This window comes from Dufourea novaeangliae, unplaced genomic scaffold (assembly GCF_001272555.1).
Source record: "Dufourea novaeangliae isolate 0120121106 unplaced genomic scaffold, ASM127255v1 scaffold8, whole genome shotgun sequence".
NCBI classification, from domain to species: domain Eukaryota; kingdom Metazoa; phylum Arthropoda; class Insecta; order Hymenoptera; family Halictidae; genus Dufourea; species Dufourea novaeangliae.
Genome location: NW_015373923.1, coordinates 3,472,866 through 3,491,898, shown reverse-complemented (window position 1 = coordinate 3,491,898; position 19,033 = coordinate 3,472,866). Strand labels below are relative to the sequence as shown.

Sequence of the window (19,033 nt, the reverse complement as noted above, 5' to 3'; positions counted from 1 at the left end):
CCCCTAGGGGGGGGGGGGGTGGAGAGGCTGATACACGTTGCCAACTAATCGAGCAGGAAAACCAACGCGAACGCATGGATATTTCCGTTGAGTCCATAGGTTAGTGGGGACACGCGGCGAGTGCTGTGTACGGTCAAACGCCGCGCGCCGTCTTTACATATGCACGGCGGAAATCGTTTTTCCTCCGCGATCCTGATATCATCGGAGAATACGGGGATCCCGAGAATCGTTCTCGGATGAATCGCGTGTATGCTGCCCTCGGATGTACACATAACCTTACCCTCACGAGCAAACTCGGTTTTCACTAGGGGAACAAGTGATGTAAGGGAAAGACCTCCAACCGCTTAGTCTCGAAGTAAATGAAATTTATGTCAAATTAATAATCGGTTTAATATTTATTTCATTATTTGAAATAAATTTACCGAACGATAAACATTTTGATCTTCGAATCGCAACGATTTCGGATGGGTCGTCGAACGCCAAGATGTCCCCCACGTATGTACTCGGAACTACGGTGCGTATTCGCGGATATTAAGCGGTCGACGATGGAAACGAGTTTCTGTTCTTTCGGACTGATTTGATGGGAGGGGAACTCGGTTCGAGGGAATTGAAGGTTTGGTTTTCGGTTCGAAATTCGGGAGCGTGTCCCGGTTCGACGGCTGTGGTCTGGCACGCAGTTGCTACGATCCGAGGAGGAGGAACCGTGACGGACGAACGAAGGGATCGAAGTACGAGGGAAACGCAATTAGAGCAGAACCGGTCGGTGCTACGAACCAACGTTTCGGGGGAGAGAAAAGAACGTTTCTCTACGCCGCCGTCGTACCATTTCCGCCGGCGTTGATGGGGCGGAGACCTCGGCGATCTTTTTACTCGTCGGTTCCTCTAAAAAAAATCCAAAATTGTACGACCTTGTCGACGACAGAAATTCCCAACCCGCACACAGGCTCGATACATTTGTAAGGACGTTACAATGTATACCAAAGGAAAAGATCGAATATCGCTCCACTCGACCTCGGTCGACGGAACATTCTTTTTTCCCATGCCCCTCGAACGATTTGCACAGAGGACTAAATAAACGAGATTGCCCGTAAGCAATGTGCAAACGACTTTCAAGAACGTATATCTAGCGCCCTCGTGCGTAGAAACGCGAAATCAAACCGAGCAGAGATTAGATCGCAAGTTTTACCGGCACCCCCGTTACATTCCCGTCGCTGAAACGGATGCGCGTCTTCTCGGTGTCGCGTTTTACGTACAACACGGCTGCAATCGCGGGTTGTTCACCGAGCGGGCACAGCCGTATCACACGAACGAACATCGTTTACGTTTCACGACGTAAAACTGCATCAGGGAACGAACGCACTCGAGCGCTGTTCGGGCCAACGAACAACAATGACCTCGGTTTCAGGGTCGTTTCGACTATTATTCGCCGCGCCGTCGACTTACCTCGCCTTCTCATCGTTCGCGTTGTACCCCCGCCTGCCTCGTTGAATCGCCCGCACGCATCCTTTCGCCTTATTTTCCCTCTTCCTCTCAGACTCTTTCTTGCTACTATATGTATAGTTTTCTCGCACGACGCATCTCGTCTGGCCACTTCTCTCTCGACGCGTGAAACCTCATTTCGCGAACGATCTCTTGATCCCTATACCTCCCGTGGCTCGAAGCTTCATTTCCCGCCGCGTATGTACTTCGTTTCCAACGTTCAAATGCGATCATGTTCACCGAGAATAACCTCCATCGAGAGTTTAATGCGTTTATATTCGTCCTCGATATACTGTTACGCTTGCATGTCGCGGAAAATCGTAGCTGCGCACCGAAAGGACGTAAACGTCATCTTTCCAAGAACATCGCACGTCGCTGTATCGTCCTAAGAACGCGACAGTTAGCTCACACTGGCGACATCTATCGGTGGCTCGCCAATGCCAGCGAGTTTCCAGAGACCAATCAGACTGCTGATTCAGACCAATTGAAAAGAACCACATGGATCGACCGATTATCGAGGTTTCGTATTGCGAGTATATAGGATTCTAAGTCCTGTTCACGATGAAAGCAGAATATTTGAAGAATATACTCGGTAGCGTGACGCGAGTCGTCGTGGCCCGGAACAGCGTTTCCTGCGAACTGTTTGTGAAAACATGCTGGTGCCGCGGTCGATCCTGCTGTTCACGTTCAACGGGGAGCCCGTTTACGTAGAGAAGAGGTGTCAGGAAGATGCGAGCGTCGTTATGAGAGCGAATCGTATCGTCGTGTTTCTCGTGTTCGCGTTGGGAATCATGGTCGCCGTGATCAGCGCGTTCCTGTCGCGTTATTATATCGAACACTTCTCAACCGAGATGCCTGGTAAGTGTTAATACAGTAGCCTCTACTCTCGCATTCCTAACCTCGTCGCATTTCTAACGTCCATCGCGGTCCTTGGGTATGATGATCGGTGCCATGACGCATAATTTGTTTCCAGAGCATCGCGATTATCGTCACGTATTTATTCCGATCCCATCGGAGAACATGCTGAACGTATACGACGACAACAGTTTGGACTTAGCGTTGCAGACTTCACGGTCGTACGATCGGCTCGAGATCGCGAGCCGAGCGACGTCCACCGCGGAGGCGTTGACGTCTTTGCATCTGGCGCTCGAGATGAAGCTGTCCGGGAAACAAAAGAAAGCGGTAAAGCTATTTCAACACGCTGTCGCATTGGCGCCAAGTCATCCCGATATTCTCAATCATTACGGAGAGTTTCTAGAGTACACGCAGAACGATGTGATCAAAGCGAACGAGTATTACGCGCGTGCGCTGAATTACCAACCGAATCACGAGGAGGCGCTGATTAACAGCCAGAGAACGGCGCGGGTGGTCGAGGAGCTGGATCGTAGAACCCTCGGGCGTATAGACGAGAAACGAGACGCGCTTTCAGCGATACCGGATAACAACGCGGCGCTGATACGCGCCAAGAAGGAGGCGTACTTTCAACATATTTACCACACAGTTGGCATCGAGGGTAACACGATGAACTTAGCTCAGACCAGGGCGATCGTCGAGACGCGTATCGCGGTTGCCGGCAAAAGCATCGACGAGCACAATGAAATCCTAGGGCTGGACGCTGCCATGAAGTACATAAACGCGACGTTGGTTAACAGAGTCGGCTCTATTTCCATTAAAGACATCCTGGAGATACATACACGGGTGCTTGGGCATGTCGATCCCGTTCAGGGTGGTCACTTCCGACGTACGCAAGTGTACGTCGGCGGTCACGTGCCACCCGGTCCCGGGGATATACATTATCTGATGGAAGAATTTGTGCTATGGCTCAACAGCGAAACGGCCATACGAATGCATCCGGTCAGGTAAACGAATAATAGGGTTTACTTCGATTAAACATATTAAATAATAATGAATAAAAAAAACATATAGTTTTGGTCAGTTAATACAAAAATTATGCAATAATGTAATTTTTCAAAGTGTCAGTAATTGATTTTTTTTTTACCCTAGTTTCCGGATAATACCAGATCCCCTTTATTGAACTTGTCCCGTCTAACGCCACGTGTACTTTTTCGAATAGGTACGCGGCGCTGGCGCATTACAAGTTGGTACACATACATCCGTTCTCGGACGGAAACGGCAGAACGTCTCGGTTGCTGATGAACATGATCCTCATGCAGGCTGGCTATCCACCAGTTATCATCCATAAACAGCATCGACACACGTATTACGAGCATCTTCAAATCGCGAACACAGGCGACGTCCGACCATTCATTCGGTTTATAGCCGAGTGTACGGAACAAACTCTAGATCTGTTCTTGTGGGCGACCAGCGAATTCTCCAGGCAAGTGCCTGCTCTCAGTCAGGATACTTTGTTCCCCGAGACAAGTAGAACAATCGCCGTGGAGAAGACCAGCGACCTTACCGACGCTTTCGACGACGACTGAACGAAAGAATCGTTGATCGTTTAACACAGTAATTAAAACAAAAGAAAATATTTTATAAACCAAAGAATACTAGCCGTAACTCGTCCGCTGAAGCAAACAGTTTCTAATCCAAACGTTCTCACAAAAAAAACTAATAATCGTAATCGGTTATTATGATGACCGTTTGCCGTAATAAAATGCTTCCACCTAGTTTCCGGTGCAAATTCTATCGTGCTTACACGTCAGAGAATCAACGCACGGAAACAATCGAGTATAGTGTGAAACCCGATCGAAAACTGTGATTTTATATAGGAGAATATACAAGGGTGCGTGGTTGAAGATGTGCATGCTTGCGGGATGAATGCGACGCATGATAATAATGATAAAATGTTCGGTGCACATGTGTGTCCGATGTCGTTTTATTTTTTCGGTTACAACTGTTATTTGTTTCCGAAATATGTACTCAACATAATATAGACAAAAAAAAAAAATTTTACTTCGTATACTTGTTGGGCGCGAATGGTAAGATTTGATATCACTTTTATCGACTAGAGCGATGGAAAATAAAAATTCTACGATAATGGTGTCGTTTCGTGAAAACCACAAAAAAGAGATTGTAACCGAAAAATTAAGCGTTATTGCTCAGGTGCGTATGTATTAGTTTTATCCATTGTATTGGCGTATGATATCTACCTTTCGAAATATACATTTTTCGCGATAGACCGCATACTAGCGCAAATGAATACGTATATGTATTTAATGTATTTTAAACGCGGATAAGTTTCGTTGAAAGTTGTGGAGCAACGTGCAATCGTCACTTGCTGGTCAAGGTGTTTGCGATGCATAAATGTAAATATCTATATACATAATATATATATATATACGCGCAGCTTTTAATAAACATGTTATTTTGGAAATCATTGTTCGTGTATTTTGTTACGGCCTTGTTGGATACAAATTTTTTTTTTCTTTTGAAATACACTTGTTGGTACGTTAAACGGACCTGCCATTTCTTTTTATTCATCAAAACGATCGTCGTTTATTTTATTTATCAAGCGACAGAATAATGTATTCACGTCTCGCGCGCGCGCGCGCACGCACGAGGAGGGGGGGGGGAGAAAACATGCAACGTTAGGAAACGACGAACAAAAATTGCCGTCGGCCGTGTCTCGTTATCATATTTTTTGCTTCATTTTCCATTCGTAACTAGTTTATTATCAAAAATACTTGCAGCACCGACTGACGATTTTGGAACGTTCAACTACACGCGCGGAGAGGCTGCTGGGTTAGGTACCAATGCTCGCCAGAAAAGGGGATTGGTTGCCGCAGAATGCAACTACAACGAAGAGATTTCTTGAAAAATTGAGACCAACCGAACGATCCATTCGAAGCCGATACTTCCTTCTTTTTTTTTCTCTAGAAATCCTCTCACCGGTTATCTATTTGGTTCAGTTCGAAAGCATAGAGGAGCCGCATCAAACTCGTTTTTTTTTTTTACAAATCTTAACGTCTGCCTGCCTAACGAAATATTTATCGGTGCTTTGTCAAGAGAGAAACGACACAGAGGCAGTTCGTACCATTTTTCTTTTAAGCTGAGTGTTCAATTTTTAATACGCATCAGAAGCGAACGGAACCGTTTTTGCGTTTGATACGCAAAACGTTCCAATTTTGCTCTCTCTCCGTCTTTCTCTCTCTTTCACTCGACGTTCACTCACACACACGCACACATACACACACACACTCTCTCTTACTATATTTGCGTTACAACGCGGTTACCTATATAAATACATTTCTATAAAAATCATATTTTACCAACAACGCGAGTCGACGGTTTTACCACCTTTGAGGTTTTTTTTAATATTCGATCTCTTATATTCTCATATACTACCCTCTCCGTATTTCACTGCACTCTAGGATCTCTGTGCTGTTCTCGAGATCCCATGTGACAGAACGAATCGTTGAACTTTAATCGAACTCGACACACGACGTCTCGGAGGAGGAGTTTTCGATGTTCTCGTCCCGAGCGAGAAACGGTTTTCTTTAAAATCCTTCTTTCCTCGACCGATATTCTCGGACTACAAAACACGGCGTCTAAAGAGACAACCACACACACAACACGGGAGTCGTTTACAAGATTGCTCCGGCGTATAAACAACGTGTAATTCGCGCTCCATCGGCGGAAAACGAAAAATAAAAATGCGTTCGAACGAGGGAAGAAAATAAAAATGAAAAAAAACTGCTGTGGACGTTGCATTCGATTATATCTCGCGGGGGGGGTACGAAAAAAAAAGAAAGTTGTCTAAAACAGTTGTACAGTCTATTCTAAATCCTCGAATCGATTTCTTCTGCACTGCAATCTTTTATTTTTCTCTTACAAGCTAGGAATTATATTCTCAAAATCAGTCGTTATTTGGTTCACTGCGAATATACGAATGATCCGTGTAGGAGAGAGCGCGCGTGTGCACGTTTTTACAAAATCAGCGTACGAAGGTTATTATTTATGAAAACGGGTATGCATTCACACCGGGTCCGTCCACGATCGGATACAAATGAAGACAGCGATGAAGTTAACAATTTGAAATTACGCGATTGTCACGTGACAGCGATTTCTCAGAATACAATGCGTTACGTTCACCGCGACGTGATTCAACCGTTGCCGTTTTTGCATCATATCGACGGACAAATCGAACGCGGCCGATGGAAAGGTGAAAAAACATTCAACGAATAAAGAGTGCTTTCGAGAACGACGGTGGCACTTTGAAAATATTTATGATTCTCTCGCGCGGACAAGAATTTATCCTCCGAAAAATTTATTCGAACGAGGAAAGTAGCTATATTTCGACGCGTGCACAGTGGATTGCACGTTCGTTTCTTTTTTTTTTCAAACTTCAATCGACGTATCGTGAAAACGTACGGACTAACGAAGAACGGGGAAACGACGATGTCCAGAGACACGCGGGTACTTTGGAGGGAAGGTAAAAAAAAAAAAACATGCGATTTTTCGCGTATCGAAAAGCAACGCGGAAGAGTATATAACATCGGCCAGTGGGATGAATTCGTAGCGTCGCCACATCCTCGCCTCTCGGTCCTCTTCTCTTTCACGAATATTATAATTAAACAGCGCACGCACGACGAAACACGTTTGCTCGCCGCGGGGCTCGATTTGATCGTGTATACGGTAAACGTCCCGCGTTTCAAAACCACGAACGAATCACACGTTGAATCCACATCGACGGGGAAACGTGTACGCAGGATAAATAGCGCAAAAGAATGACGATCATTCGTTAGCAAAAGGCCAAAGGACTGAAAGAATGTTTCGCTATTCGTGGCCATCGATTCGAGGTGGCAGTTTCGCTCGCAGAGGATAGATTCGCGCGTCATCGACATTGGCGCTTGGTCGGAGAAAAGAATCGAGAGGGAGGGGGGTGGAGAAGGATGGTTGGAGGGGAAGAGGAGGTGGAGGAGGATCGTTGGAGGGGAAGAGGAGGCGTAGGAGAGGGCGGAAGATAATGTGAATACGATGATGAATAAGGCAAAGCAGAAGAGAAACGGGGAGAAACGTGGCAAACGACCGGTGGAGCAATGGACGGTATACGGCGGTGTTGTTAATTACCCTGGCGAGGTCTCGTCTCATTGTCCATTTTATTCGCGAGTATTTTCACGTAAACGAGTCGGGCCGGGCGGGAATCGAACGCTTTAACCGCTACGCTTCTTTTTTTATGAACGAGCGCTCTTGTGAATCGAAAATTCTTGCTGCTGCGTATCTGTCCGTTAGCATCCCCCGATTCCCTTTCGAGCCTTTCCCCCGTTGAAGTGTCGTCGCTGGATTCCCGTGTGAGTAACCGTGATGTACCGCGCGATTCCACCTCCATCACTCTCTCTCTCTCTCTCTCTTTATCTTTCGTGAAAGAATCCATCTTAATTGTACCGTATACTACGAGTTTTCGTCATCTTCTGGCTGATCTGTTCTTCCTGCAGCAGCTGCCCGCGAAACTGACTCACTTGATCAATAGCGGCGTTCAAGGTGTCACGCTGCTGCACCAGTAACTGCTCCCATTTCTGGGCATACGCTGCAACAGAGAACACACGTTCAGTGGTTACGGGGCTTCGAGGGGTATCGAGTCGCGTGGCGGAGTTGGGCAACATGTAATCTAATTACAGAATCTAAATTGCAATTACAATGTAATTTTTATTGCAAACTTCATATAGTCAATTATAATGGGCAGTAAATCCTCGATGAGTGTTCGAAGGCACCTCGGCACTGACAGGGAGAAGTCCCCAGGTGGAACGCTGGCTTTTTAACACTAATCGTACCGAGACTTTTATATACTTATTTATAAAAAAAAACCGGTATTATATATAAAACCGGTCATTTGACCGGCGGTCGGTACGGTTAGTGTTAATGAGGTTTAGCACAGTGATAGATCGTGGGATCCTGAAGTCAATGGTATTTGGTTCAGCCGTATATTGTCATTAGTTTATGAAATATTTAATGTTCAGTGCAGAGCATCCTTCAACCACTCATAGAGGATTTACTGTAATCTTCTTGTAATTACGTTGTAATTGTGATTTGGATTTTGTAATTAGATTACTTTTTACCCAACTCTGTCGCGTGGATTGTGAGTCGAGATATAGAAATATAGACTGGTCCTCAGGCTGGGCTGGCATCCCGACTTTAGAAAGAGACGACTATCTTTAATATAGCTGAGTAAACTATTCGAAACGCAGATCTCTAGAACCTCACCCCTCACTACTTAAATTTAAAAAGAGATGTAATGTCCTCAGAAAGCTATCATCTTCCTCTTTCTAATCTTGGGACGCCCGTTTAAAGGAGATGCAAAGTCTATATTTTTATGTCTATGATCGTGAGTCGAGACAAAAAAAAGAAAAGGTCGAATGAAGTTGGCGTGAACGCAAGCGTGTGTTTGGTTGGGGGCGGGGGGAGGAGGATCGTTAAGCTGCGTCTACACTATATAATAAAAGAGTGTTATACAACAAATTGTTATACAACATGTTTTTATAACTTGTTACAAAATTATACCTTTTAGGCAAGTCAGTAACAAGTTTGTGTAACATTTCGCATTTAATTATTAATAATGCATTTAATTTCGCATTTAAATATTACGTTTTTTTCTTTCTGTTCTTCTAATAAGTTTTATAACTTGTTATGTTATATTGTGTAGACGCAGCTTTACGCGTCGAATCATACACTACACATAAAAGCCGAGCGGTGATCCTTTGACGTGTTACGAAACGCACGTCAAAGTCGTCGCTTCCGTCGAGTTATTACAGGCTGGAAGAATTAGTACGAGGGTAAAACACGATGTACTGTTAGACTGCGAATCCACAAAAATAATATTTATTAACAACGGATAACAACACACGAGTGATCACTAGACAGCGGATGTTTATGCATTTATAACGTTCCCTGACTTGCAAAACATAACAGAATAAGCATTCCAATAATATTTAATATTATTTATGCATTATTATTAACATATTAAAACACATAGTATCGAAAAGAAATATCTGTGCAATTTTGTTTTGTCTATATTAGTCTCCAAAATTGTAAATTTCCATAAATTTCCGCTGTCTAGTGATCATTCTAGGATCCGGGTGGATCGAAAATATTTTTTCCTTTGCAGTGCCTTGCGTGTTAATCGATCGTTAGCGAAACACGGTCGGTGAATCGAATACAGGCTTATCGTACACAGGGAAAAAGCTGTTTTTTTTTTTTTTTTTTTTAAATAAAAGTAAAAAAAGGAACAACTTGTAAGTATACTCGACGGCAAAAAATTGAGCCGTTCACCCTGTTGTGCTGCGACGTCATCCTTCGCTCGGCGAGAAGCGTCAATCGACGTGGTTAGATCATTGACGCGTAGTTTTCGTCGATATCGATAACGGCGTCGTTTCCCGTGAATTCTTGCTTCACCACGATTAAGCATTATTTTTGAGGATTTTATCTGGGTAAAACGTACACGTTCACGGACATATATGATAAATTAGTTCCAGGCGAAGGGGATTAAGATAAGCGTGGAACATTATTATCGGGATGACTGTTTTTTGTTGTTGTTTTTAATGATTGCGAATCGAATAATAATTTCGTACCGTCGGAAAACTGTACTCTCTCTATCAGATGTCTACGAAACGAGAATGTCCTTGGATTGGGCGACTCAAACTTTGCTCTTTTCCGTCTCAAATCTGCAACGGTTCGTGACGTTACGGTGAAACTTGCTCGGCTGAGACCCTCCTTACGACTAGCTAACAGAGTAACAAATTCCTGTGTGCGAGTCGAAATACAAACAGAAACCACGCACAGTCTTTCACCTGAATCGTCTACCGATCGCCTCCTTGCTCTCACGCTTCCTCTCAAAAACTCGCTACTACGTTCTTAACTTAAAAAAAACCCCCCCAAAAAACGACTGTCGCGGTAACAAAGTCTTCGTACCACAAGGTCGAATCGATACTCATAAAAAAGTAAAAAAAGAAGTAGTCCACCCACGCCGACCGTCTTATGTTAAAGGTAAAACGCAATTAAAACTGAACGCACAAGGATGTTCGCGAATAGAAAACTTAACGATACAAAATTACAGGGTGTCTCAAAATAATTTCGACTCGAATGTGAGGTTCCTGGGGTGATTTGAAACAACTTTTTCCTTAACCAAAATTGTCTCCGAGGCATTGTTAACGAGATATTAACGAAGCCTCGGAGAACATTTTTGCAAAGGAAAAAGTTATTTCACATCATCCCAAGAACCCCTCATTTCCGGAATCGAAACTATTTTGGAACACCCTGTATACAAAGAAAGACCTTTCGATGAACCGAGAATACCTTCTATTTGTCTTGCGTTTTTTTCACGTAAACGAAGAAGACCACATACATGGCGGGTAAAAAAGAAAACAGGAACAGATTCTTAACGAAAGTAATAAAAAGTCTCCAACATCTGGACCAAAACAATTCACAACTGTCACGATTCATTTTCCCGATTTTACGAGTCACGGAAATCTCGTGCGTTTTGTTTCCCGGTCTATGACAGTGTTCTGCTCGAGTACTCGCGACGTGATCGTCAATCGGCCACCGATCACCGCGGGAATTCCCGTTGCTCTCGTGCTCGAGCTTGGACTGGTCGCAACAGAACAGTTTCGTTTTCTGCGCCGGCTTGTCCTGCTCGAAAGCTTCCAAGTTATAATTGTAATCGGTATCGTCGACGACGTTGCGGTAGGCCGAAGGAAACGGCTTCGTCCCGTCGAGTTCACAGCAACTGAAACGGGACGATTGCCTCGCGGAATCGTTAAACCTGCCGGACCAATGATACTTGGCGTACGGACTTTTGTTCCCGGACAAGGTGACCCGACGTCGCGACGTGGTCTTTCCCCAACACGAAGCGTTCACGTTCGACGCATTGCTGGTCGAAACGTTCCCGCGGATCGAGACCGTCTCGTTCGAGTTCGTTGACACTGTGTCCGCCTCCCGAGCATCGGTATCGTTCGACTCGCAGTCCGTGTCGGATGTGTTAACGCTGCTATTGTACTCCATCGTCTCGTCCTTCCACGGTGACTTTAACGAGTCCTTTGTCATCGTATCAACGATCCCATTTAGCTCGAACCGCGTGTCACCGTCCAATGCGATGTAGGTATCTAGGTTCAATGCCACAGGCGTGTTTCGTGTCGATGTAGTCAGCGTCGCCGTTGTCGTCGTCGTCCCGGTCCGGCCGTTATCCCGGTTCCATTTAACCGTGCAGCTCGTATATGCCTTACCTTTACCACGCGGATCTGTTGCAAAATTTCACAGTCGATCACGCTCCGGAGCCACGTGGCGGCGGTTTCGTTCTTGCTTTTACCCCCGAAACCCCCTTCGTTTTCGTTCGTGCGGCAGAAAAAAAAAGGGAGAACCATATTTCCCATTACCGAGCAAGAGGTTCGTCGAACTTCCAACCGTGGGGGGGATTTTTTTTTTTTTTTTTTTTTTTTTTTACAGAAAGAAACGTGTTCCGACAGAGGTGTTAATCGAGCAATAAAACGTGCACTTAGGGAACGCATCGTGCGTTTCGAACCTGGATCGGCAATCTTCGGCGACGCGGTACATTCACGCAAAACGAAAACGGAAAAACACGGAAGCGGAGAGAGAGACCCGTACATGCGAGCGCGTGCGTAAACGTTTAATAATAAAAGAAAAAGGAAACTGCGTGACACGAATGCGAGGGGTCTTACCTTCTTGGTCGTAATCTACTTCGTGCGTCCCGCTGAATACGGTGCGAGCGTCATTGAGAAACCCGGTTGTATTTTCGATTACCATTTTGTGCGTGTCCAGAACTTCCTCCTCGAGCAGCTGCAGCGCCGACACCGCCTCGTGGAACGTGTACAGGTCTTGGGAGATCTCGCCTTCCTAGAGGGAACGAACATATACGTGTGATCAGAGATTTGAGGCTTTCACGACCCGGCAATATACAATTATCACTGTTGAGCAGGGCTTGAAAACTGTTATGATTTCGGTTTAGGTTCTTGAAACAGTTATGAAGAACTTTTATTCCGAATAACTGTTAGGAAGAACCTAAATTTATACGTACGGCTATATACGTTTCAGTTACGGTTCCTATATCAGTATTATTTAGGTTCTATGTGAGTTCTATAACAGTTACTTTTTAGGTTCTATATCGGTTCTGAATATATTCTATTCGTAAAGCGAAAATTCCGGTGGTTTCAGACTTACGTTCAGCGATCTAAGTTGCGCTAGATCGCTGTCCGACAGAACGCTGGTGTTGGACTGCTCCTCGATCTTCGGTTCCCGTTCGTCGTCCGTCGGTGAGATCTTCACTTCCGTTGGATCGTTCGCGGCTAGTTCTTTGACACGATCCGCGTACCGAAGGGTATTCAACGAGTGCTCGCAAGAGCTCATTCCCGGGCTGATCATCGCTATCTACGAATAGAAAGCAACCGTTTCATATCGCGTAACCGTCGCCTGTATTCCCCGGAAAAATAAAACCCCGAACGAGCCGATTACCATGCAAGTCTTGGACTTTTCGCCGATGAAACTGTCCCTCAACACCTGCGTCAACTTGCTCGCTCTGAATGGTAAATGCGTGCCTTTGCGGCTCAACGCCCGAATGCACTCCTTCAAGGCCAGCAGCGATTTGTTGATCTCCGCGCCTTCCATTCCTGCGAACAAAAGAAACGACAGTCAGTTCACGAGGATTCCAAATATTTTTCTTTCATCGCGACACTCACGAGTTTGCCTGTTTGCGGACGACGTGTCCGCCCCTCTCTCGTTTCCGGCGAGATCGATCAGAGAGAATTTCCCGTGAACCTTGTGTGTACCGGACGTTCGCGCTATGATCTGAAATACCGCGTGGGATCGCGAGGAATTGGAGTTCGCGCTGGTCTGTCCGCTAGTTCTGGCGCTGTTCCCATGCTGAATCAGCTTCAGTACTTCGTCGCAGGTCTCGACGACCTTCTCCGTTAATCCGACGATTTGCACCTACGGGGACAAGTGAACGTTTAAACGTGAATAAAAGCAAACTAAGTATGTTTATCCTCTACGAAACCCAAGCATACCTGCTGCTTCCCGTCCTCCAGAACCCTGAGCTTCTCCTTGTCCGCCAACAAATCGAATACCTTGCCGGAATAGATCTCGAAGAAGCTTGCGGATATAATTAGATTCAAGGACCGATACTTGGACAACTTGAGACACTTGAACACGTCCTTCGCGACCATCGCGTATATACCTTTCTGGCAGTCCTGCGTCTTCCCGTTGAAGTCGCCGCCCATCGTGTGCGTTTTCCCGCTGCCGGTCTGACCGTACGCGAAACACGTGGCCATTCCACCCTCGAAAATGGTCTGCACCAACGGCTTCGCGGTGTACTTGTACACGATCTCGTTGGTGCAGGTCTCGTCGAACGCGTAATCGAACCGAAAGATCTGATTCTCCAGGTACTTGGTCAGATCGACCTTCGCCTTCGGCTCGTGCACCACCATCTGGTCCTTGCTGGGCACGCTGATCACGTCAACCTCTTTACGCGCGTTCTCTTTCTTGTTCAACGGACGCTTTCGCACGCACACTGTGATCTGATGGTCCCCCACGGTGTCCGTGTCCCGCAACGGTCTGAACTCAATACTGTTCTGGTATTCTCTGCGGAAAAATCGAACGTTCGTTCGTTTCAGCTCGGTGTAACGATGCAGAAGAAGTATTAGGAGATACACAGCGGCCGCACTGTGGTCTGAAAACGCGTTTTTACTGGCCAAACGTTAATGTTCGAAGTTTATATCAGGTATGGTTCCAATTACAGGATAAACTCCGATTCCTAATAATCTTAATAAGAATAAAATACCTAATTCTATTGAATATAAATTAATATAAAAAGAAAACAAACTTCATAATACTAATGATAAAATTAAAATTATTATAGATATTAAACAATATAAATTCTAATATAATTTCTACATTTGCTCCTGTCTCTATAAATTACTTTAGAAAACGTTGTTTTGCATAAAAATCCCTAAAATATAATACATTTTGACTTTTGGCCCAATAAAAACGCGTTTTCGGACCACCGTGAGGTGGTGAGAAGATACCGACTGACCTTATCATAGCTAGGAACTCCCAATTCGGATTGCCAGGATCCATATTCATCAGAGCCTCTTTTTCTTCTTTCAGCTCCGCCTGCCTCTGTCGTCTCTCCTCCCTGTTCTTCTTCAGCCTCTCGACCTCCTTGACCACGTTCGAACGTCTTCCCCGGCAATTCTCCACCTGTGCTTGCTGCTGCTGTTGCAGTTGTTGTTGTTGTTGTTGTTGTTGCTGCAGCTGAAGCTGCTGTTGCTGCTGTTTCAGCTTGGCCTGAGTGGCCGCGGCGGTCCCGCTGAAAGCGGCCGGCGTGGTCGTCGGGGTGGGGGGTATGTTTTCGATCACCTCACGACGGACCGTCAATCCAGTCACCGAATCCCCGTGTCCGTTTAAAGGCGCAGCGGGTGGCATGATGTTTGTCGGCCGACTGGTATGTCGCGACAACTGCCTGTTGGAGCCCGCTGGAAACGATACATTTACCACGTGGTCTTTAACCCTTTGAGTGCAATGAACACATACAGGGTGAACCACGAATCGTGATCAGTGGAGATTACTCTGTTATTAGCAGTCCGATCGAATATGTTTTTATCAGGTATAGCATGGTTTCGAGAGATCTTTAACGCGGTTATAACAAATTTTTTGTCAACTCATTTTTCATGATTTCTCAAGGTCACCTTCAATTTTTTGCAAATATAATTTTTTTACGCATATCTGTTAGAGGATTTGTTGAGTCTTGAAATCCTCTAACAGATAGGTGTATTTGCAAAAAATTAAAGGTGACCTTGAAAAATCATGAAAAAAAAAAGAGTTGACAAAAAATTGGGTATAATCACGATATACTGATCACGATTCGTGTTTTACCCTGTATATGCCTCTATCGAAAGCTATCTGTGTGGATTAACCCCTTGCCTTGTAACAAACAGAAATAATATTCGTTTTCTTTGAGTCAAAGGGAAATACTAGTTCGCTGATATTAATATTTAACTGTTAGAGTAAATATACAGTTGCGATAAGTACAGGAATTCATTTTGTTTCTGAGTAATTATTGATAATAAAGTAAGTCTGGAGACTGCAGACATCAAGAAAATCATAGGACAAGGGGTTAAAGACGTTTATAAATTTTTTCGACCTTCCGCTTGTTTTTAACAAAATAATTAATGTTCGACAATAACTTCCTCGTATTATTTAATTTGGCGTATATTACAATGATAACTTAGTTAAGCCTTGCGTATTAAATCGACATAGTTCACATTAGCAAAACAAAAAAAAAAAAAAATAGTATTCCGTCCCCAACGATCGGCAGTATCAACTTCCGGGAGTATTCATCACTCAAAAGGTTAAACGAATCCCCGTTATTACCGTGCACGATCGACGGTCGTTCCGATATAGACGACGACAGTTCTTCCTCGTTACACCCGTCGGACCCGGTGTTTATCTTATTTCTCTTCCCGAAACAGTAACCCAACGGATCGAATCTCATGTCGAGGAGAACGTGATTTCCGCGACGGTTGCGAACACACGACTGTACGTCACCCTCCTGTTATGCTCGGATCGATTCCCGAGCTGGCGAAAGCAAAGGCGAAGGTTAAATAAATATCGGCGAAACTAATGTTATATCGCGGAGATTGAAAGAACGATTAAAGAAGCCTGTTCGCGCGTATCGTACGTCGCCAGGCTGTCCAAGGTCCTTGCCCTTGTTGCGCCTCTATATGCATGTATCCCCGCGGAAAAGTCGATAGTTCGAAGCCGGGAGGAGCCACGAGTTCCCTCGTGCACGTAACTCCGACAGACTGTCCAGACGTATTCCGACGTGCACACCGCATGCCCAACGGCACATGCTCGTAACAACGTCGCGGGTAGTTGCCGAGAAATCGATTCGCTCGACGCCGTCCGCAGAACCGATACGGAACCGTTAAGTATGTACATTCCCCTTGGGAAAACGATCGATCCAGCGGAGATTTGGAAAAATCATTTTTTTTTTTTCTTTCTTTTCTTTTCGGCAACACTAGATATTTCCAGTACGGTGTTTAGTTTGGCCACGACGTACCTTTCACTGGAATCGACGGCTTGATGGAATGCTGGAAAAAGAAAACAGAGAGAACGTATCGTAAAGTTGTAACGAAAATCGCCGTGGCGTGGTAAAAAGCTTAGCGTACTGTAAACGGAGATTGTCAACAAAGAAAATTAAAGTAAAATCCATTGGATCGTTAAGAGGCCAAGCGAATTGTGTGCACGTCGATCAGAGGGGAATACGAGTCGAGTCAGAGTCACCGGTGAGTATCCTAACGACGGAGAATTCTGGAGAAAACGATGTTCCGCGTATTCGAGGGACACGATTGGGCCCCGTTTTGCGTTCAGGATACAGGTATTAGACGAGCGTTTCGTGCGACAGCGGTGGAAATGATAAAGAGAATCCGTGCAACGGTGATGAATGGATCTGATGGCGATCAGGAATGTACGGAACGATAGCCGTTAGAGGATTTCAGGGATGAATCGAAAAAAAAAAAACAAGTTTCGTGCGGGGGTCCAAACGCGGATCCGAAGACGAACCGTTTGAACTAACCCAGGGGTCGGCAAACTACTAGCGAGCTCGGATTAGATTCTACAATTTCAAATTTTTTAAAATTTGAAAGTACCCGCCATAACGGGTTAGCTATACCGTTCTTCTTAGTGGCTAAAACAGGCGTCAGCAACCTATGACCCACTTGAATTTCGCAAATAAAGTGTAATATATAAAAATAAATTATAAAACAGAAACATGAAACAAACACTTTGAGAAAATATAAATGATAGATTAACATTTACCCCGAGGGTGATAGGTTGCCGACGTTTCGGCTAAAATATTTACTCGGCTACTTAGGTATAACGCTCTTAGTGGCTAAAATATTAACTATTCGACCCTTTACAAAATAAGTTCACCAACCCCTGAACTAGGCGCATCGAGGTGTTTCGGTTTGGTTCCGCAAACTGCACGGTGGACAGGGGGTTGGAATCGAGCGCGATCGATGTTGCGCGGGGGAAAATAGAGGGGACACCACGGAGGCGTTCGCGGGATGTTTCATACCGTGGTGTCTCCCTAGCGTGGGCGCTGTTCACGAAATGTATATACGCCGGTCGATCGGTTTCGGATCCTCGGTGAACCAGGAATGGGAAACGAAGAATGGAGATTGGGGATGGTCGATTCCGTTTCGATTCTTCGGAAGATCGATTCCCTTGGGTGACACGTCACTGCCATGTACAACACATATCTCTTTGAGGCACACGATTTTAAAGAAAATAAAAATCCTAGTTGCGCAGAATTTTTTTTAATATAAAAAAAATTATATAAAAATAAGATATTAAACTGTATGATTATGAGTAACTTCAACTTCTCGAGGTGGGTTAAAATATATCCCACCATGCATAAAAAACTGAGCAGAAGGTGGGACAGTTTTTAACCCACATAACCTTAAAGAGATATACAGTAATTGGCAAAAGTATGGAATTTACTGTACATGTTATACATGACAATAACGTATTAACCAAGGGATCGACCTTCTGAAGAATCGTATGTGGAATCGAACATCCTCAGTGGAGATATATGTACGTATATGAGAGAATAGCGCGTTGCGTGGGTTCCCCGTTTACCGAAAGAGCAGACGTGACTCGTACAGGAAGCGTTGCGGACGCAAGGCCGTTTCTTGCCGCGTGACCACCGTGCCGTCCAAGGGAGCCCTCCTCGTGGCTTTCCGACTCGTCTACCCCCTCGTCCTCCTCGCCGGAAGAGTCCTGTGTTTTTTTTTAAACCCCCCCCCCCCCCCCCCCCCCCCCCCCCCCCACGCGGTCCAGAATGAATATCGAACGGACGATATTTCGGATCGTGGCGAGAGGGCGGTTACGACGAGCCGGAAACGGTTAAGGAGACAGAAGCCCGCAGTCAGATATTTCAGATGACGCGCGACGACGAGACGAAGATGCAAGATCGTGTTAGGATTCGATCGGTATTTGGACGGGGATTCCGAGGTCGATGATCCATCGTCGACCCAAGTCCGTGATAATGAGCAGCGTCCATGGAGGAAAAAAGATGTTAACGTGTTAGTAGCGAGACACGAGCAGAAACTGTGTGTACGACGAGCGTGACTCCGTCGATGTAGCCGCGGCACTTTCGACGCGCTTTCGTGAGAATCGCCGAACGAAATGTAGGGTAGGGTAATTTTGCATTTATAATGTGCGCGCGGTCTTTGAGGACAGAGGCTAATGTAGGATGGCCGTATGTAGGGTAATTTTATATATATATACAGGGTGTAACAAAAATATTGGAAGACTCGTGAGGTGATTTGAAACAAGTTTTTCCTTAGCAAAAATCTTATCTGAGGCTTCGTTAACGAGATATTAACGAAAAACCCCGACCAATCAGAGCGCGCGTCTGTTAGCCGAGTTCCCGCGGTAACGTTGAATACGATTGGTAGACAACGTTACCGCGGGAACTCAGCCGGTTGACTGGCGCTCTGATTGGTCGTGGTTTTTCGTTAATATCTCGTCAACAAAGCGTCAGATAACATTTTGGTTAAGGAAAAACTTGTTTCAAATCACTTCA

The 19,033-nt window shown here is 45.2% G+C and overlaps 2 protein-coding genes across 3 annotated transcripts in view; one reads left to right on the top strand and one right to left on the bottom strand.

Annotated features, from left to right (window-relative positions):
- LOC107194982 (kinesin-like protein Klp10A) overlaps positions 1-19,033 on the bottom strand; it is a 30,660-nt gene that overhangs the window by 6,057 nt on the left and 5,570 nt on the right. Inside the window, exons 4-11 of one of the 2 annotated variants that reach the window (XM_015584714.1) lie at positions 16,505-16,535; positions 14,477-14,918; positions 13,452-14,025; positions 13,125-13,374; positions 12,901-13,055; positions 12,610-12,816; positions 12,111-12,285; positions 7,774-7,969 (exon numbers count right to left, since the gene is read on the bottom strand). In XM_015584714.1, coding sequence (XP_015440200.1) covers positions 7,818-7,969; positions 12,111-12,285; positions 12,610-12,816; positions 12,901-13,055; positions 13,125-13,374; positions 13,452-14,025; positions 14,477-14,918; positions 16,505-16,535 — 1,986 coding nt within the window. In that variant the 3' untranslated portion in view covers positions 7,774-7,817. Of the gene's footprint in view, positions 1-6,174; positions 7,970-12,110; positions 12,286-12,609; positions 12,817-12,900; positions 13,056-13,124; positions 13,375-13,451; positions 14,026-14,476; positions 14,919-16,504; positions 16,536-19,033 lie in introns of those variants that run through there. The other variant, XM_015584713.1, reaches the window with a different exon arrangement.
- Positions 2,133-5,015, top strand: LOC107194575 (adenosine monophosphate-protein transferase FICD homolog). Its single transcript, XM_015584216.1, has 3 exons — positions 2,133-2,337; positions 2,453-3,338; positions 3,554-5,015. Exons 1-3 carry the CDS (start codon positions 2,133-2,135, stop codon positions 3,918-3,920), a joined length of 1,458 nt encoding a protein of 485 aa, XP_015439702.1. The 3' UTR covers positions 3,921-5,015.